At 43.1% G+C, this 21845-nt stretch overlaps 1 protein-coding gene across 1 annotated transcript in view; it reads left to right on the forward strand.

Moving 5' to 3' along the window:
- LOC128695501 (dynein axonemal intermediate chain 1-like) overlaps positions 1–21845 on the forward strand; it is a 163685-nt gene that overhangs the window by 126050 nt on the left and 15790 nt on the right. Inside the window, exon 8 of the mRNA XM_053786183.2 lies at positions 18150–18278. Within this exon, the coding sequence (XP_053642158.2) occupies positions 18150–18278 (129 nt within the window). The remainder of the gene's footprint in view (positions 1–18149; positions 18279–21845) is intronic.

Raw genomic sequence — 21845 nt, forward strand, 5'->3', positions numbered from 1 at the left:
ATTCCACTTCCTAACAACTCTGTGGCTGAAGAAATACTTCCTAACATCCCTTTGACTCATCTGAGTCTTCAGCTTCTAATTGTGACCCCTTGTTTCTGTGTCCCATCTCTGGAACATCCTGTCTCTGTCCACCTTGTCTATTCCACACAGTATTTTGTATGTTGTTATCATGTCTTCCCTGACCATCATGTCCTCCAATGTCGTCAGGCCGATTTCCCTTAACCTTTCTTCATAGGCATTCCCTTTAGCTCTGGAACCAGCCTTGTTGCAAACCTTTGCGTTTTCTCTAATTTCTTGACGTGTTTGACCAGGTGTGGGTTCCAAACTGGTGCTGCGTACTCCAGTATGGGCCTGACGTACACAGTGCATAAAGTCTTGAATGACTCCTTACTGAAGTACCGGAACGGTATTCTCAGGTTTGCCAGGCGCCAATATGCTGCAGCAGTTATCTGATTAATGTGTGCTTCTGGCGATGTACTCGGTATTATACTCACTCCTAGATTTTTCTCCTTGAGTGAGGTTTGCAGCCTTTGCGTTCTTCTTTGCCCTTCTCCGATTTTCATGACTTTGCATTTGGCGGGGTTAAATTCTAGGAGCCAGTTGCTGGGCCACGCATCAAACCTGTCCAGGTCTCTTTGTAGACCTGTCTGGTCAGCATCTGATTTAATTCTCCTCATTAACTTCACATCATCTGCAAGCAGGGACACTTCTGAGTCTATCCCTTCCATCATGTCGTTCACATATACAAAGAAAAGTACTGGTCCCAGGACTGACTCCTGTGGGACCCCGCTCTTCACAGGCGCCCACTGTGATACCTCATCATGGACCATGACTCGCTGTTGCCTCCCTGTCAGGTATTCTCTGATCAATTGCATATCCCTTCCTGTTATATGTGCCTGATCCTCTAGCTTCTGTACTAATCTCTTGTGAGGAACTGTGTCGAAGACCTTCTTGTGGTCCAAGAAAATGCAATCAACCCACCCCTCCCTCTCATTTCTTACTTCAGTTACCTTGTCATAAAACTCTAGTAGGTTTGTGACACAGGATTTGCCTTCCATGAATCCGCTCTGGATGTCGTTTATAATCTTGTTCTGCTCCAGGTGCTCCACCACTCTCCTCCTGATAATCTTCTCCATGGCTTTGCATGTTATACACGTCAGTGACACTGGACTTTAGTTTAGTGCCTCATTTCTGTCTCCTTTCTTAAAGATGGGGACTACATTTGCCTCTTCCATACTTCAGGTAGTTGCCAGTTTCAAGGGAAGTGTTGAAGATTTTGGTTAGTGTCACACATAGTGTCTCTGCTCCCTCTCTAAGGACCCATGGAGAGATGTCCGGTCCCACTGTCTTTGAGATTTTAAGGTCACTTAGGAGCTTCTTCATCTCCTCCTCAGTTGTAATTCATCCAACACTTGTTGGTATATCCCTTGTTGGTGTACCCCACTATTTTGTTTTCCCAGTATCTCTTCAGCCTCTACTGTAAATACTTCCTGAAATCTCATGTTGAGCTCCTCACATATTCTTGGTCATTTCTTGTGAGCTCCCCACCTTCTTTCCTCAGCCTGATTACCTGGTCCTTGACTGTTGTTTTCCTCCTGATGTGGCTGTAAAGCAGTTTAGGGTCAAACTTGATTTTCGATGGTATGTCGTTTTCATACTGCCGTGGGGCCTCCCTCTTTATCTGTGCATACACGTTTCTGGCTCATCAACTAATCTCTCTATTTTCCTGAGTCCTTTGCCTTCTGTACTTTTTTCCATTCTTTAGAGCACTTAGTTTTTGCCTCCCTTCACCTTCGGGTAAACCAAGGGCTCGTTCTGTTCTTCCCATTATTTCTGTTACCCTTGGGGACAAACCTTTCCTCTGCCTCCTTGCATTTTGTTGTTACGAAGTCCATCATTTCATTTACTGTCTTTCCTGCAAATTCCCGTTCCCACTTCACCTCGTGCAGCAATGTCCTCATTCCTGTATGGTCCCCCCTTTTATAGTTTGGCTTTTCCCTTTCTACTTTTGTTATCCTCTCCGCTTTTAGCTCCACGATGTATTCAAAGCTCAGAACCTCGTGGTCACTAGCTCCAAGGGGCCTTTCTTATGTGATGTGCTCAATGCCTGAGCTACTCAGGGTGAGCACAAGGTCCAGTCTTGCTGGTTCATCCTCCCCTCTCCCTCTCTGGTAGTGTACCTAACATGCTGGTGCATGAGGTTTGCAGTACCACATCCATTTTCCTGGCTCTCCATATATCAGGACCCGCTTGTGGCTCCAGGTTTTCCCAATCAATCTCCCTGTGGTTGAAGTCGCCCATAACCAGTAACTTCACTCTACTCAAGTGAGCCCTTCATGCCACCTCAGCTAGTGTGTCCATCATTGCTCTGTTGCACTCATCATATTCCTCTCTTGGCCTCCTGCAGTTCTCTGGTGGGTTATACATCACTGCAATTACTACCTTATGTTCCCCTGACTGAACTGCACCTTGTACCTACTATGTAATCCCTTTCTCCAATATTGTCCATTCCTTCCATTTCTTGATAACCCCACCAGTTTTAAATTAGCAGTGCAACCCTCCTCCACCTCTGCTTCTTCTATCCTTCCTCGGGATCTGATATCTGGGTGGGAACATTACATCTGTTATTGTCTCAGTGAGTTTTGTTTCTGTGAACACTACGATGTCTGAGGACATCTCCTTAATTCTTTTATGCCACTCCTCACATTTATTCATTATTTTATCCACGTTTGTGTACTAAACTTTCAACTTCTTTTCTATAACTGTGGTCTGGGGAGAGAGGTGGATTAGGGGGAGCAGGTGTCTTGGCAGGGGCCTATAGGGGATTGCTGTGGGGGTGGGGTCTGTGGTGTGGGGGTGGGAGCAGAGGGCCTATGGGGGGTTTCAGTGGGGGTGGGGGTTTTGGTGAGGGGGATGGGGGAGAAGGACTATGGGGGTTACAGTGGGGGTTGGGGTTTTGGTGAGAGGGATGGCAATAGAGGGTACAGTGTGTAGGTTGCTGTTGGTTACTGTGGGGGTGGGCTTTGTGGTGAGGGGGATGGGGGAGAAGGTACATTGTGTGGGTTACTGCAGGTTTCTGTTGGGGTGGGGTTTGAGCTGAAGGGGATTTAGGTAACTGTTGGTTTCTATGGGGGTGGGGTTTGTGCTGAGGGGGATGTGTGGGCTACTGTGGATTTCTGTGGGGGTGGGGTTTGTGCTGAGGGGGATGGGGGCAGAAAGTACAGTGAGTGGGTTTTGGGTTAGGTTGTTTGATTGCTTTGGGATTGCTATGGTTGTGTTCCTTCTGTGGGTGGTACTGGAGGGAGTTGTGTTTGTTCTTCCACCTGGGCCTGATTTTTCCTGCTCCCACCTTCCTTGCCTCCCATTCCTCCTTGCGACGTTGCACCCTGTCTTTCAGTATCATCCTTTCTTCTTGTGTTCTGTCTTGGTCGAGGTACACACTCTGGACCTCCTGATTGTGCCTTAGGCATGCTTTCTCCTGCAGGATCCGGTTTCGAGCTGACTTTGCCTTGAAAATCACTTTGGCCGGATGCTTTTTTCCTCTCACAAGCCACCCAATTCTCCAAAAATTTGTCAGCTGGGTCATGTCGTCCTCTCCTATTGCTTTCATGATGCTTTCAATCGTTTTTTTTTTCATCCTGTTTCCTTGCCTCATAAGTTTCCCCATCTACTTCTTGGAGCCCATAGACAAAAACTGCCCTCTCCCTTTCGTCCTCCCACTGTACTTCCCTGAGCATCGTCTGATACGAATTAGTTCCTGCTGTTGACACATTGCTCCCTACTGTCTCTTCCCTATCCGGTGTCCCTGTGTTTGTCGGTTCGTGGACATGGCAGTTGTCCATTAGAGCCTCTGTGTATAGCCTAGCTCCTTTGTTGTCTTTGGTCCCCTCATTAGTTCCTGCTGTTCTCCCTGCCTTTTCCCGGGCCCCCCTTGGGTCTGATAGAGTCATCGCATAAAGCATATCTCCTTTGTCCCCTACTGTTCCCTCATCGGTGACTGATGTAGTAGCTCTTTGTGTCATGGCTGTACTGTCCTTTGGTTCTTTAGGCTGTTTCAGACTCTTTAGTTCTTCTACTAAGCTCAGTATCTTAGCTTCAGCTGCTGTGATTTGTAATTCCCATTTCCTGCTCTCCTCAGCTATTTTCTCTTCCATTTTCTTGCCTAGCTCTTCCAGCCTCCTCCCCCACTCCTCTTCCCTTCTCGTGAGCTCTGCCTCCCAGTCTTCTCTCCCAGGTCCACCTCTCACTTCATTCACCATTCCTCTGGTTCTCCATCCAGGGTTTTGGTGTCCCACATAAGGAAGAGCATATGCCAAGAGTGCATGTGTGGAGGGGTTGTTTGTTGTGGGGAGGGAGGGGGGGTGTTTGTTGTGGGAAGAAGGGGGGAGTTGGCAGGGAGGGGAAGAGGATAGTGAGGTGGAGGGGGGACAGCAGCAGAGGGAAGGGAGATGGGGGGAAGGCTAAGGGGGACAGAGGGAAAAACAATGGGGGGGAGGGGAGTAGAAGGAGTAGGGAGGATGAGAAGGAAGATGAAGAGGGAGAGAAAGTGGGACAGAGAAAGAGAGATAGAGAGTGTGATTGGGAAAGTGTGAGTGAGAGAGTGTGAGAGAGTTAGAGAGAGAGAGAGAGATCCACTTCAAGGACAGCGTGAAGCAAGATTCCATACCACAAGATGGGCAGAAAGCAGCAACTTCACTCTGGCTGTACCCTTCTCCAGAACATCACTTCATCTGAGATCATTTATTCCCAGGATGACTCGAGTCTGGAACACACTCGTACAGCATTATGATGTGAATGAGATAAAGTCAGTTGATCAGATGAAAATGCTGGCCCAAAGATGACTCCAGCTTCATCCTGTTTCCTACTTGTATGTCTCATAACCATAAAAATGCTTTCAAATGAGCTGATGTAGGTAACAGCTCTTAGTTTGTCAATAAAGTTAGGAATCCTTAGCCTGTAAATAGCTTGTTAATAAAGCTAGGGATCCTTAACCTATATTTCAAAAAACGCGATTCTAAAAGCTTAGAGATCTCCAGTGAATACTAGAAAGGACTGCCCTTCTAACATCCAGCCTGTTACTGGGTTTTCATAGCAATTAGTCAGCATCCTTGTCCAATTATCCATTAGAATTCAGTATGAATTATTAGTGCTTTAGGATTACAACAGGTAGGTTACTAACTAGAGAAAATAAAATTTAATAAATTTATTGAGTATCGTCTACAGGTATATTATCAAAGTAAATTAAATTAATAATAGTCAAAATAATAATAATCGCTTCTCTCGTTTACAGTATTATTGTGCTGAAAGCGCATATCTCATTTATAATTCTTAAGTACCGTCTGGTACATTAACATTTAATAAAATATTACAAATATGTACAAGTAAGTTTGTGTGTAAATGTGTAAGTGCTCTTAGTAGTTCACTATGTCTCACGACTCAACTAGACTTAAACAAGTGACTGACAAAGTCCTTAAATAAACTAACTTCTTGACCAACTGTCAATCAGAACAGTCTGCTTGAACAATAAAAAGAATGCTAAGCCCAATAGCAATACAACAAGCAACTGCGACACAATCAGGACAAGGAGATAATATAACGACACTAAGTAGGGACCATCAGCAGATCCTCCACAAAAGTCACAAAACTCCCATACTACTGAATCCAAGTTCAGCATAAGAAAATCCCCGACTGTGATAATACACAGATACCAGTACAAGTTAGGTCAGAAGCTACAGCTCAGGACCTGAGTTGCTCAGAGTGTCTATGCAACACACAACCTCAGTACAATGTCGAAAATCACTAAGTCTATACAATGTTCTGTGAACAGAGTTCTACAGAACTAACAATAATGAGACAAGAGACTATCTTCCAACAAGGGCCTATAAGGGAGATTTAGGCTCATCTTGTCTGGAATACGTCCAACCACCCAGCTAGTCTAGAACAGATTGAATACTTCAGGCGAGGTGAGGACCCCCCCCCTTCTCGATTACGTGATAGCTCCGTGGGTTGCTGCCCAGCAAGAAGCCGGCAGGGAAACGAGCAAAGAGCGATAATTACAGTAGTTAGACAATCAAGACTTGAACTGAGCACATATGTTACATCCTACCTAACAACATGACTAAGTCAAATAATAATATAAAGCAATACATTTACGATTTAGCTATTATTGCAAATACAAGCAATATAAAATTATATGAAAAGGTAATAATTATATATATATATATATATATATATATATATATATATATATATATATATATATATATATATATATATATACATATTAATCATTGCAACCCATTCAGGCGTTGCAACACCGCCCCAACACGACAAACGGTCGCACTAGGAGTTGCATTAATGTCTTTCACATTATTACTGATTACTCTTGATACTTTAATAACAATATAATATAAACATTAATCAGAGTCACTCTTGTGCCAAGCACCTCTATAATTTCACAGCATTTATACAATAGGATATGCCCTTAGTACTAGGGCAGTACACAGTATCGTATCTCTGCATACTCGTGGTTATGTACATCAGTGTAGAGACAGGATAACATAGACAAGCAGGGCACTTTGAGGCTCGATCATAGTAGTGTAGACAGCATAATAGTCTTGTGCTATAGACAGGAGACAGCATTCTACTCTTAAGTAGTGGTTGTGGAATGCTATGTAGTATGGACATCTGAGTTTGAAACAGCTTAAGGCGTGTAGTGAGGGAAGGGGGGGTCTGCGGCAGGACAGTGTTGCGCCACACACAGTAACATCGCCCACACAACACTACCCACTCAACACTCAGCTTATGTCTCCTCCTCATACACATCACTACTGTGAATATATAAATATAATAATTAGACATAATTTTTCTGGTGTCGTTTAAGCTTAGATGAATAGTAACATATAGGATGGAGAATGTCAGTGGATGTTGACTGTTGGAGCAGCACAACACCCACTGCATAACCACTCGCATCTATATGTAAACAGGGAAGATTGAAATTAGGACTCAACACTGGAGCAGAGGAAAGCAGATGCTTCAACCTTTTGAACAAATCTGAACAATCACTAGTCCAGATGAACTGAACTTTGCTACTAATGAACACAGTGAGAGGTGTAGGTGGAAGTGTGTGCGCTGGCTTGCCTGTCACTTGACACACATGGCAACGTCACACATGATCAGCTACTGTTTACTTCATCTTTGGCCAAGTAAAATGTTTTGCCAGTTTATGCCCAAATACCTTTTGTTACTTGCTATGTCAAATTCAGTAGAGTAACTTAATCCCTCCAGCCCATATTAACTATGTATACTCATGTCATCTTGACACCCAAATGTCCTCCTATGGGACTATTGTGAGCAAAATCAATGGCTTGCTCACGAAATGTAACTGGTAACACTACGAGATGCTTGACTGTGGTGGAAACACTATCAGATGACAACTTACATGTATTTTTCTCCATCAGTACACCGTTACTATAATAGTAACAATTATCGAGATCCTTTGCTTCACTCTCAGTAACTGCTATATCTCTCAGTCTTTCCAGTGACTGATCAACAAACTGATCCTTGATTAAATCATCATGAGTTAGAAATTTATCATCAGTTGTGTCCTGACTAGGTTGATGACCAGGGGGGAGTTAGTGTTAATGACCCTGGGTGCAGAGCGTCATTAAACAACATATTCAAGCCCAAATCATTGTCATCCACTAACTCAACAGGAGACAAGGATGGTTGTTGTATCTTTGACATAGCTCTAGTAATTGCACTGAGAGGAAATAAAATAGGTTTCTCTCTACAAGCTTCAATAGCATAATTATCATCAGTGTTATTATCAATCACAAGTGGTTCTTTACATATACCAGCATGAAGGATATCGTTCCCTATCAACAAGTCCACTGACCTGATGGGAAATACACCACTGGATATACCTACTGAAATATAACCAGTATAATAGCTTGTTTCAATGTATACCTTTTGAAGAGGTACTTTTATAACAGCCCCACCATAGGCTTCTAACAATACATCTATCTTGCAATAGGTATCATCAGTTATGGGCAGTACATCTTCTCTTAATAACGTGAGATAACTGCCAGTGTCTCTGAAAGTAATTATCTCAGATGTGATTCGTCAAATCCTACTTTACCTCTCGAAAAGTAAGGACTCATCGCTGAACGAATCTTTTCGTCAGATACACTTTCTGACGCTAGTCATCTGTTCTGAGTAATATTATCTAAAACTATAGGATCAGAGGTATTACTAGAATTTTGGTGCCTTTGTTGCTCGGAAGAGGATACGATTTGAGTGGGAGCTCCAGCCGCACGACTGCTTCTCGTATCTCTTTCTAACTTATAGCAATACTCTCTAGCATGTCCTTTTCTGTTACAATAGGTACATTTAACTTTTTCTTCTCAATATCAGACTTCTGTCTAGCCACAGAGAGAGATTCAGGATTGTGTTTTCCTGGTAAAGGTACGAGAAGTTACAGTAGCAGATACATCAGGCTGGCAATGAGCAGCTGATTTAGGTTGCCAACTTCTAGGACAATTTTTAGTTACCTTGTTTCTCTGTGTTTTAGTACGTACAAGTTTGTGAGAAATCTCGCAATTGTCTGCTAATGCTGCAGTTTCCAGAATATCCAAGGTAGTATGATCGATCAGATATTCTTGTATGTCAGCAGACATATAGCTGTTAAACTCTTCATGTAGTAACAACTGAACAAGGCTGTCGTAGTTCTTACACTTGGCAGACCTACACCACCCCTCAGATGCAACTTTTTTCTCATGAGCAAACTCTACACAAGTTTAATCTTGTCGTTGTAACATACGAAATGCACGTTGATAACTTACAGGCAACAAGTTATATGTCTCTAGAATAGATTGTTTGACAGTGTCATAACTAATGTACTTGGCAAATGGTAAAGCAGCAGTACAAGTTTGAGCTCTTCCTGTCAAAGCTGTGTGCAACAATGTAGCCCAGTGCTTACGTGGCCAGTTCATAGCACGTGCCTGGTTCTCAAACACATCAAAATAGGTGTCTAAGTCACTTTCAAAAAACTTAGGAACCATGGATGCAGCTTTCTGCACATTAAATGTGTCCTGTGATCTATCAGTCTGTTGTCTTCCAAGACGAACATTTTCTCTCTGGAAATCTTCTTCGTTCAATTTCCTGTGAGCCTCTATTTGTGCAGTCTGCAACATAATTAGGCATTCAAACCTCTCAAACTGTTCCTGAGAGATAGGACCAGTGGGTAATGGAGGAGTAAGGAATCTAACGTGGCCTGGACGTTCCTTTGGTCGGGCACCTCGTCCAGCCGTCTCTTGAGAGTCTAGATCTGGTCTAGGATAAGTAGATACAGGTGTAGCATACACTGCACTAGTAAGTGGCTGCATCATACTACCAGATATGCTCTGTACTATTGTGTCAGTGAGGCGGGAAGGCATGAGCCGAGGTTCACTAGGCTCAGACACTTCTGCCGTAGTTGCTCTTTCTTCTAAGTCATCAAATAGAGTCATACTTCCTAATTGTGAAACTAGGCTTTCTGAATCTGAATCTTAATCAGACATCTCTGTATGAGCAGGAAACAATATATCTTTAATTAACGCTCTGACAGTTTCTGCGGTGTAAATCCTGTTATACGTCACACCGAGATATTTGGCTACTCGTCAACACGTCTGAAGTTTTAATATACTCAACTCAGACAAAGTCAGAGTATCAATTAACTGTTTCACTTTGGCATACATCACGAAAATAAATGTACTACAAGAGAGTGATTGTGGGAAACTATAATCCTAATAGGAATTTTAGTGTTGGTTGTCTTAGAGCTAGAACTCAAACAGTATTTCCATCTCCTTGGATCAAGAGACTCAGTCAGGTACATACATCCACCTGGTATGTTGTACAAGACTAAACTCAAAGTCTTCAGATTAGGAAAGTATTCAAAGTGTTTGATCATAGAGTTACTAGTATGTCAAACTGGACAATTTCTCCAACACCTTGGATCAAGAGCATACCGGACAGGCCCCCATTTGTTACAAAAAATGCTATTCTAAAAGCTTAGAGATCTCCAGTGAATACTAGGAAGGACTGCACTTCTAGCATCCAGCCTGTTACTGGGTTTTCGTAACAAGTAGTCAGTATCCTTGTCCAATTATCCATTAGAATTCAGTATGAATTATTAGTGCTTTAGGATTACAACAGGTAGGTTACTAACTAGAGAAAATAAAATTTAATAAATTTATTGAGTATCGTCTACAGGTATATTATCAAAGTAAATTAAATTAATAATAATCAAAATAATAATAATAATCACTTCTCTCGTTTACAGTATTATTGTGCTGAAAGCACATATTTCATTTATAATTCTTAAGTACCATCTGGTACATTAACATTTAATAAGATATTTCAAATATGTACAAGTAAGTTTGTGTGTAAGTGTGTAAGTGCTCTTAGTAGTCCACTATGTCTCATGACTCGACTAGACTTAAACAAGTGACTGACAAAGTCTTCAAATAAACTAACTTCTTGACCAACTGGCAATCAGAACAGTCTGCTTGAACAATAAAAAGAATGCTAAGCCCAATAGCAATACAACAAGCAACTGCGACACAATCAGGACAAGGAGATAATATAATGACACTAAGTAGGGACCATCAGCAGATCCTCCACAAAAGTCACAAAACTCCCATACTACTGAATCTAAGTTCAGTATAAGAAAATCCCCGACTGTGATAATACACAGATACCAGTACAAGTTAGGTCAGATGCTACAGCTCAGGACCTGAGTTGCTCAGAGTGTCTATGCGACACACAACCTCAGTACAACGTCGAAAATCACTAAGTCTATTCAATGTTCTGTGAACAGAGTTCTACAGAACTAACAATAACGAGACAAGACACGATCTTCCAACAAGGGCCTATAAGGGAGATTTAGGCTCATCTTGTCTGGAATACGTCCAACCACCCAGCGAGTCTAGACGAGACTGAATACTTCAGGCGAGGTGAGGACACCCCCCCCCTCGATCACGTGATAGCTCCGTGGGTTGCTGCCCAGCAAGAAGCCGGCAGGGAAACGAGCAAAGAGCGATAATTACAGTAGTTAGACAATCAAGACTTGAACTGAGCACATATGTTACATCCTACCTAACAACATAACTAAGTCAAATAATAATATAAAGCAATAAATTTACGATTTAGCTATTATTGCAAATACAAGCAATATAAAATTATATGAAAAGGTAATAATTATATACATATATATATATATATATATATATATATATATATATATATATATATATATTATATATATATATATATATATATATATATATATATATATATATATATATATATATATACATACATATTAATCATTGCAACCCATTCAGGGGTTGCAACAACCTAACCTTGTCAAACCCTGTGTAAAGAAAAAAAAAGAAAGAGGGAGTGTGAGAGAGTGTGAGTGTGAGGGTGTGTGAGAGTGGTTGAGAGTGTGTGGAGCATGTGAGTTAGGTAGGATCAGTCTTTAGAGTGCTTGTAGGCCTAGGAGGCGAGGGGAGAGGGAGGAAGAGAAGGAAGAAGAGGTGAAGGGGGAGGTGGAGGAGGGGAGGAGGTATAGGAGGAGGAGGAGCAGGAGGAGCAGGAGGAGGGAGGGATAATGGAATATGAGAGATGGAGAGAAAGAGGAATAGGAGAGAGGGGCAGAGAGAAAGAGAGGTAGAGGAGATAAAAGGAAAGAGTGTGGGTGAGTGTGAGTGAACTGTGGGTGTTTGAGTGGGTATATGAGATGTATTCGTTAGGGTAGGGACTACAGGTGTTTGTGTGTGAGAATTTATGGCCCTCTTATGTTCACGTGTGTGTGTGCGGGATACTATCCAGCCACCTGACCCGAAGCGAGGGGAGAGGGAGGAGGAGGGGGAAGGATAATCTCACTGTCAGGCTTTTGGGCTTATCCAGGTTCTCCACATGCATGCTGCTATGTACTGTGCCTATGCCTGTGCACCTACTTGTGTATACCTAAAGCAATACTTAATGAATAAACACCTGTACACCTACTCGTGTATACCTGGAGCTATACTTACTTATTGAATACACAATGTTAGTGTAAGTTGCCCAACCTTACTGCCTGTGCGCGCACTACAGTGCCTGTGGTCACCACACTTAATCCCCTCCTCAATTCTACTCCTCTGTTAATTGATTAGTGCCCTAAGTATGATATTCAGCTCTCCAGAACAGGGTGTGTGTGGGGGGGGGATTTGTGAGGGGGAGAGGGAGGGAATGGGAGAGAAAATGATGTGGAGGTGGAGAGAGAATGGAAGGAGGTAGATGGAGAGGGAGAGAAAGGGGGTGAAGAGAGGGAGGAGGGAAAAGAGAGAGGGGGGAATGCAGAGAGGGCGTGGAAAAGAAATGATCGAGAAAGAGAGAAAGGGAAATGCAAAGGGGGAAGAGAGGTAGAGGGAGTAGTAGCAGGAGGAGAGGAGGGGAAGGAGGAAGAGGATAAGAGCGAGAGAGTGAGAGAAAGAGCGAGAGGGAGAGAGAGAGTGGGAGAGTGAGACAGTAAGAGTGAGTGGGAGAGTGTCACAGTAAGAGAGTGGGATAGTAAGAGAGTATGACAGTAAGAGAGAGAGAGAGTGGGACAGTGAGACAGTAAGAGAGTGGGAGAGTGAGACAGTAGGAGAGTGTGTGGAGAAATTTTCTCCAGGAGGGGGGTATCAGCCCCCTTCAGCCCTTTCAGCCCCCACAAATTCTGTTGAAGATATTGGCTTTACCTGCTGTGTTTAAATTATAACTATATATAATGAACACTTAGCTGATAAATGACAGCAAATTTTCTACACAGCCGCCCCTGCAGACGAGGTCTAGAAGCTGTCGAAACCATCACAACATTGGGCTGTCAAGAGATACAATTTGTAAGTATAAATTACCCCTAGGGGGTGTTATGTCAGCATATTTCATTCGATGATGGCCGACGAAATACCTACTTGTTTGGACTCAAAAGTCCACACCTTACTGCCGATTATAGGTTGATTACAAACTCCTTGTGACTCAAGAATTGCGCAATCCAATCTACAAGAAATTCGTAACATACCTTGCTCTTTGTAACGTGAGCTATGGTGTTCTCAACACCTTCGACAGGTATCGGTGACTTGATAGAAGTTGAAGTGTCCTTGGATGTCCACGTCTTCCATTGTCTAGGAAACACACACTGGTACACTATGTTCCACAAGATTTGTCTTTATTGTTCACAATGTATCACAAGAGAAGCTGATCACACTTCTCTTAAGTGTTTATTGTGTTTGAGACACTTTGTTCACACTAACGCACAGATCAGTATCCTGGCGTCAGTGTCACTCTCCCTAGAGTCAAAGATAGTCTGGCGATGCCACACCGCCCCAAGCCGTCACTGCCCTAGCACAAAAAAAAAACGCTGACCTAGTACCTTGCATCCTTGTCACCTCGATGAAACAAAGCAGAATGTTTGTTTCTTGCTGTCTTAAGCATAGACAACAATGTACACTATCTTTACTATGGTAATAAAGTGGGAGCAGGATTTTCCTTAATTGTCCTGCTAAGTAAGAGATGTACTGTCTCTTATAAAAATACACTTTGCAACACCGCTGCAAGGAGCAGAGGTCACTTGACTACGTCGCATAGCATCTGTGATCAATTACTCACTCTAGCAGTAAACAAGATGCTCGCCCCTTCTGAGAGGGCTTGGCCCCTCAGGGCTGAAAGGGGCTGAGGGGGCTGAAGGGGGCTGATACCCCCCTCCTGGAGAAAATTTCTCCACACTGGGGGGCGGCGGAGGTTCGCTGCAGGTGAACTATTCATCACTTAACATTAATTTAATTTTCTCACTCGCCACCACTGCTGCTTGTCTTTTCTGAACAGCTATAGTCTGTGTGGTTTCTGGAGAATCACTAATTTTGTTTTCAACACTGTGTAAATTGGGACAGTGAGACAGTAAGAGAGTGGGAGAGTGAGACAGTAGGAGAGTGGGACAGTAAGAGAGTGAGACAGTAGGGGAGTGGGACAGTAAGAGAGTGGGACAGTAAGAGAGTATGATAGTAAGAGAGAGAGTGTGAGGGCGAGAGAGTGAGACAGTGAGACAGTAAGAGAGAGTGGGAGAGTGAGACAGTAGGAGAGCATGAGAGCGAGACAATAAGACAGTGAGGGAGCGGGAAAGTGAGTGGTGGGAGAGTGAGACAGTATGAGTGTGAGAATGAAAGAGTGGGAGAGAGGGGCAGTAAGAGATAGTGGGAGTGTACTCACCTATTTGCACTCACCTATTTGTGGTTGCAGGGGTCGATTCACAGCTCCTGGCCCCGCCTCTTCGCTGATTGCTACTAGGTCCTCTCTCTCCCTGCCCCATGAGCTCTATCATACCTCGCCTTAAAACTATGTATGGTTCCTGCCTCCACCACATCACTTTCTAGGCTATTCCATGGCCTGACTACTCTATGACTGAAGAAATACTTCCTAACATCCCTTTGATTCATCTGAGTCTTCAACTTCCAACTGTGACCTCTTGTGTCTGTGTCCCATCTCTGGAACATCCCGTCTTTGTCCACCTCGTCTATTCTGCACAGTATTTTATATGTCGTTATCATGTCTCCCCTGACCCTCCTGGCCTCCAGTGTCGTCAGGCCGATTTCCCTCAACCTTTCTTCATAGGACAATCCCCGTAGCTCTGGGACTAGTCTTGTTGCAAACCTTTGCACTTTCTCTAATTTCTTGACGTGCTTGACTAGGTGTGGATTCCAAACTGGTGCTGCATACTCCAGTATGGGCCTGACGTAGATGGTGTACAGAGTCTTAAACGAATCCTTACTGAGGTATCGGAACGCTATCCGTATGTTTGCCAGGCGCCCGTATGCTGCAGCAGTTATCTGATTGATGTGCGCCTCAGGAGATATGCTCGGTGTTATACTCACCCCCAGATCTTTTTCCTTGAGTGAGGTTTGCAGTCTTTGGCCATCTAAACTATATTGTGTCTGCGGTCTTCTTTGCCCTTCCCCAATCTTCATGACTTTGCATTTGGCAGGGTTAAATTCAAGGAGCCAGTTGCTGGACCAGGCTTGTAGCCTGTCCAGGTCTCTTTGTAGTCCTGCCTGATCCTCGTCCGATTCGATTCTTCTCATTAACTTCACATCGTCTGCAAACAAGGACACTTCTGAGTCTATCCCTTCCGTTATGTCGTTCACGTATACCAAGAACAGCACAGGTCCTAGGACTGACCCCTGTGGAACCCCGCTTGTCACAGGCGCCCACTCTGACACCTCGTCGCGTACCATGACTCGTTGTTGCCTCCCTGTCAGATATTCTCTGATCCATTGCAGTGCCTTTCCTGTTATGTGTGCCTGGTCCTCTAGCTTTTGCAGTAACCTCTTGTGAGGAACTGTGTCGAAAGCCTTCTTGCAGTCCAAAAATACGCAGTCGATCCACCCCTCTCTCTCTTGTCTTACTTCTGTCACCTTGTCATAAAACTCTAGTAGGTTTGTGACACAGGATTTTCCTTCCCTGAAAGTGTGTGTGTATGTGTGTGTGTGTGTGTGTGTGTGTGTGTGTGAGTGTGTGTGTGAATTTATGGGTGTGAGTGTGTGTGTGTATGTTTGTATGTGTGTGGTTTGTGTAAGTGTATATATATGGGGGGTTGTGTATGTGTTAGTGGTAAGGTGATTCCTATTTATTTAGACCACTATTGGTTAGTAGGCTGTGTGTGCACGTGTGTGTGTTCATGCATGTGTGTGCACGTGTGTGTGTTCATGCATGTGTGTGTATGTGTGTACATGCATGTGTGTGCATGTGTGTGTGTTTTTGAGTCACTTCATGTGTACACACTGTATTTATGTGCTTAAATTACTCTGTCAGTTCTAGAAACCTTTTTGTTGATAAATATGATGGACTACCCACATCGTCTCAAGGTTGAGGGACTGATCTCCTCATTCTCCTCCTGTTCTTCACGATTTTTTGTATGGACTGATGAAGCCACTGTGTGGCGAAACGTTTCCTCAATAAAGATACCCAAGAGTTGCACATATGTCTAATTTATCAACATGTCGGTTCTCTGAACCATTTATCTACAAACCTCTTTGTCTTACTTGTACCCTTATTTGGCAGCTATATCAGTGCGCTTCTTTACTGTCAGTTTTGTTTGACCTAAGTTCCTGCATGCACACTCACTAGTGTGTGTGTGTCGGCCTACATGTGGTGAACCAAACTTTTCTATTAAGCTTTTATTCCTAACTAAATGTTAAATGCTTTAAGTATGATATTCAGCTCTCCAGAGTCGGGTTTGTGACCCCCAGCTACCAGTGATGCAGTGCCAAATACTAATCATACAACATGCGACCACAAAAAGGTGATTTGTACATTATGTCTGACAGAGGTGTCATCTGGGATTCTGCCTCTGTTGCGGCTACACGATGCTTCTCGTTGTGACGGCACTGTTGGTGCCCTGGTTATCCTTCAGTTTCTTCTCTATGATTATTCTATTCACAGTAACTGTGCTTCAGATATTGCTCTAGATTTGCACTATGCTATCAGGTGAACAACTTAAATCGTTATTGTCCACACTTGTTTCAGGAAAAAACCAGAGACCCGAGAATAATGGATTTTGTACTTTGTTTTTTATTTTCTTTCCCCTCACTTTATGATTGTTTTATTATTCATTAACTCATCTATCCTCATTCCTCTCACTTTATGATTGTTTTTATTATTCACTACCTCATTTATGCCTATCTCTTATCTCGCTGGCTTGGATCTGCATTTGGAGTTACTGGCCTATGGCAACACCTACACACTACAGTAGGCTACCAGCCTCTTTCTCTCTCCTGGTCCTGTTCCACTTTCAAATTGTTTGATATAAATTGTAATCCTCACCTCCCTTTTCTGATTTAGAGAAGCTTGTAATTCACTGCTCGGGTTGTTCACTGACACTGACAGCTGTAGTGATCCTTGTAATGACCTTGGTGAGCCAAAGACTACTAAGGATTTACGAGTTTTGGTTGCAGGGGTCGAGTCATAGTTTCTGTGTGTGTGTATACTCACTTATTTGTGGTTGCAGGGGCCGTGTCATAGTTCCTGGCCTCGTCTTTTCGCTAGTCGCTACTGTACGTGAATTTGTGTGAATGTGTGTTTGTATACTCACTTAATTGTACTCATCTAATTGTGATTCCAATGCATAGAGTCTCAGCTCCTGGCCCCACCTCTCTGCTGGCAGTTTCTGGTTTCACTTTCTGTTTGCTGCGTGAGCCTTATCCACCTCTCAAATAGAGTCGCCCTGTCTACTCTGTCATTTCCTCTCAGTATTCTGTACGTTGTAATCATTTCACCTCCGGCCCTTCTGCACTCTAATGGCATCTCCTCGTTAATTATTACCTTCATCTAACTAATCTTGTTGCAAACCTTTGAAATTTGCTCTAGCTTCTTTACCCGCTACATCAGATGCGGGCACCACACTGGAACCCGCATCTCATTCACCTGACACATCAGCCATTGTTACTGGGTGTCTGATGCATATAACAAAATCTATATAGCTCCCTTTTTGTAGATATATATATAGCATTTTCAGATATCTGTATTACCCACAATGGTTCGTTTCGCCAGCTCATTCTAGAGAAGTAATCCTAACTAGCAAATCGGGTTTCAATTTCCTGAATTCCAAAGAAAACAAAATCTGAAATATAACATAAAGTATTGTGTTGTAAATAAATTTTATTAATAATTTCAAACTACCTCTTTGTTAAACACTGATTTATATAACTGCTTAAATAAACAATGTCAAACGTTATATATACATCTATGAAATAAAAATATATTTTTAATTTAAAAATTTGATTGGTAGAATGGCATGTTAAAATTATAGGGAAAAACAAAGAGTTTTAGGAAGATAGACAAAATTAAAAAGTCAATGAATGGTAGCCAAAGAGAAACAAAAACTGCAGAAGGCAAAGCTAAAAATTAAATAATATCTAAGGATTTATTTTTTCAAGAAAACAATAGAAAACTTTTTGCAAACACGTTTAGTTTTTCTGCTCAATCTCTTAGAAGGGGACTTAATATAGTTAAATTATATTGCTCTCCTCCCCCCCCCAAGTTCTTATTTTATAAGACCTGTCTAACTGTTTGTAACTTACAACAATGTTACACAGCACGAGAGTGTGGTAGTGGCAGGGAGGAGTGACGGGGCAGTAATGATGTTTGATGCCAGACAGTCACACAGTGCCACGATGTTGGTCTCTTCTGCCACTACAGACAAACATCTCCTTCCAGTGTCACAGGTAATATTATAATGTTTGTGTTTTAAATTTCTGTTATGCATTTTTAATATTTGTTAACTATTTAAATTATTGATTACAGGACTTTGGGTTTTGAGATATGACTTTGTGTGTGTGTGTGTGTGTGTGTGTGTGTGTGTGTGTGTGTGTGTGTGTGTGTGTTTGTACTCACATAGTTGTGGTTGCAGGGGTCGAGTCACAGCTCTTGGCCCCGCCTCTTCACTGGTCGCCACTAGGTCACTCTTCGTGCTCTGTGAGGTTTATCATACCTCTTCCTAAAGATATGCATGGATCCTGCCTCCACTACATCACTTTCTAGACTATTCCACTTACTGACAAGTCTGTGACTGAAGAAATACTTCCTAACATCCTCGTGATTCATCTGAGTCTTCAACTTCCAACTGTGACCCCTTGTTGCTGTGTCCCATCTCTGTAACATCCTGTCTCTGTCCACCCTGTCGATTCCTCTCAGTATTTTGTATGTTATTAACATATCCTCCTTATCTTTCCTGTTCTCCAGTGTCATTAGGTCGATTTCCCTTAACCTCTCCTCGCAGGACAAGCCCCTTAGCTCCGGGACTAGTTTTGTTACAAATCTTGCACTTTCTCTAATTTCCTTACGTCCTTGGCTAGGTGTGGGTTCCAAACTGGCGCTGCATACTCCAATATAGGCCTAACCTACGCGGTGTACAGGGTCCTGAATGATTCCTTATTGAGATGTCGGAATGCTATTTTTAGGTTTCCTAGGCACCCCTATGCTGCATCAAGTATTTGTTTGATGTGCGCCTCAGGAGATGTGCCTGGTGTTATACTCACCCCAAAATCCTCTTCCTTGAGTGAAGTTTGTAGTCTTTGACCCCCTAGACTGTACTCCATTTGCGGTCTCTTTTGCCCTTCCCCAATCTTCATGACTTTGCACTTGGTGGGGTTGAGCTCAAGGAGCCAGTTTCTGGACCAGGCCTGCAGCCTGTCCAGATCCCATTGTAGTTCTGCCTGGTCCTCGTCCGACTGAATTCTCATCAACCTCACATCATTTGCAAACAGGGACACTTCTGAGTCTATTCCTTCCGTCATGTCGTTCACAAATACTAGAAACAGCACCGGTCCTAGGACTGACCCCTGTGGAACACTGCTCGTCACAGGCGCTCACTCTGACACCTCGCCACGTACCATGACTCGCTGTTGTCTTAACGACAGGTATTCCCTGATCCACTGCAGCGCCTTCCCAGCTCTCCCTGCTTGGTCCTCCAGTTTTTGCACTAATTTCTTGTGTGGAACTGTAAAACGCTTTCATACAGTCCAGGAAAACGCAATCTACCCACCCCTCTCTCTCTTGTCTTACTACTGTTATCCTGTCATAAAACACCAATAGATTTTGAGACACAGGATTTCCCGTCTTTGAAACAATGCTGGTTGTTTTTATAAGCTTATTCCTTTCTAGGTGCTCCACCACTCTTCTCCTAATAATCTTCTCCATGATTTTGCATACTGTATATGTCAGTCACACTGGTCTGTAGTTTAATGCTTCGTGTCTATCTCCTGTTTTAAAACCTGGGACTACGTCTGCTGTCTTCCATACCTCAAGTAGTCGCCCTTTTTCGATAGATGTGTTGAATATTGTTGTTAGTGGTACACATAGCGCCTCTGCTCCCTCTCTCAGGACCCATGGCGAGATGTTATCCGGCCCCATCACCTTTGAGGTGTCTAGCTCACTTAGCAGCCTCTTCACTACTTCCTCAGTTGTTTGTATTGTGCCCATCACATATGTGTGTGTTTGTGTGTGTGTGTGTGTGTGTGTGTGTGTATGTGTGTGTGTGTGTGTGTGTGTGTGTGTGTGTGTGTGTGTGTGTGTGTGCGCGTGTGTGTGTGTTTGTGTTTGAGGTATAAAGGCTACATGAAGGTTATTCAGAGGGGAAATTGCAATGAACGACGAAAATCAATACGCAATATGAAAGAAAATTACTCTAATGGGTACCAGTATAAAGTAGAGACATTTACAGTCATCACGTTGTACATCTTTTGGATAAAGATTTTACTTCTAGGAAGCGAGTGTCAGCTGAGATGCATATAGAGTTTATCTGATAAATAATTGAACATTCAGGGCACGTGTTAGGAGCATTAAGGGCACGTGTTAGGAGCATTAAGGGCACGTGTCAGGGATCATCTCCATAAAAATACCTCTGGACGCAACAAATTTCTATTTCCTAAGTAATTCTTAATTTCTTTTGTAATTGAATTAGTGTTTGCATGCCAGAGAATATATTAAGCTGGTCTTCCAACACCGGTGCTCACATAATTACCCAGGATTTTCTCCTACGTCACAATGGCGGAATAGTTAGCTAAAATATCCTTGTTTATGTAAAGAAATAGTCAGAAATTTAATTGTGTTAATCAGTTTGCGTGTGTGTGTGTGTGTGTGTGTGTGTGTGTGTGTGTGTGTGTGTGTGTGTGTGTGTGTGTGTGTGTGTGTGTGTGTGTGTGTGTCTGTGTGTGTGCTCACCTGATTGTGGTTGCACTGGTCGAAACTCAGCTCCTGGCCCCGCTACTAGGTCCTCTCTCTCCCTGCTCCATAAGCTCTATCATACCTCGCCTTAAAACTATGTATGGTTCCCGCCTCCACTACGTCACTTTCTAGGCTATTCCACGGCCTGACTACTCTATGACTGAAGAAATACTTCCTAACATCCCTTTGTGTCAAACGCCTTCTTGCAGTCCAAGAAGATGCAATCCACCCACCCCTCTCTCTCTTGTCTTACTGCTGTCACCTTGTCATAGAACTCCAGTAGGTTTGTGACACAGGATTTCCTGTCCCTGAAACCATGTTGGCTGCTGTTGATGAGATCATTCCTTTCTAGGTGTTCCACCAATCTTCTCCTGACAATCTTCTCCATGACTTTGCATACTATACATGTCAGTGACACTGGTCTGTAGTTTAGTGCTTCATGTCTGTCTCCTTTTTTAAAGATTGGGACTACATTTGCTGTCTTCCATGCCTCAGGCAATCTCCCTGTTTCGATAGATGTATTGAATATTGTTGTTAGGGGTACACATAGCGCCTCTGCTCCCTCTCTCAGGACCCATGGAGAGATGTTATCTGGCCCCATTGCTTTTGAGGTATCTAGCTCACTCAGAAGCCTCTTCACTTCTTCCTCGGTTGTGTGTACTGTGTCCAGCACCTGGTGGTGTGCCCCACCTCTCCGTCTTTCTGGAGCCCCGTCTGTCTCCTCTGTGAACACTTAGTTGAATCTCTTGTTGAGTTCCTCACATACTTCACAGTCATATCTTGTTGTCTCTCCTCCTTCCTTCCTTAGCCTGATTACCTGGTCCTTGACTGTTGTTTTCCTCCTGATGTGGCTGTATAACAGCTTCGTGTCAGATTTGGCTTTCGCTGCTATGTCGTTTTCATATTGTCGTTGGGCCTCCCTTCTTATCTGTGCATATTCGTTTCTGGCTCAACGACTGCTCTCCTTATTCTCCTGTGGGTCCTTTGCCTTCTGTATTTCTTCCATTCCCTAGCACACTTGGTTTTTGCCTCCTTGCACCTTTGGGTGAACCATGGGCTCATCCTGG

This window comes from Cherax quadricarinatus, chromosome 50 (assembly GCF_038502225.1).
Source record: "Cherax quadricarinatus isolate ZL_2023a chromosome 50, ASM3850222v1, whole genome shotgun sequence".
NCBI classification, from domain to species: domain Eukaryota; kingdom Metazoa; phylum Arthropoda; class Malacostraca; order Decapoda; family Parastacidae; genus Cherax; species Cherax quadricarinatus.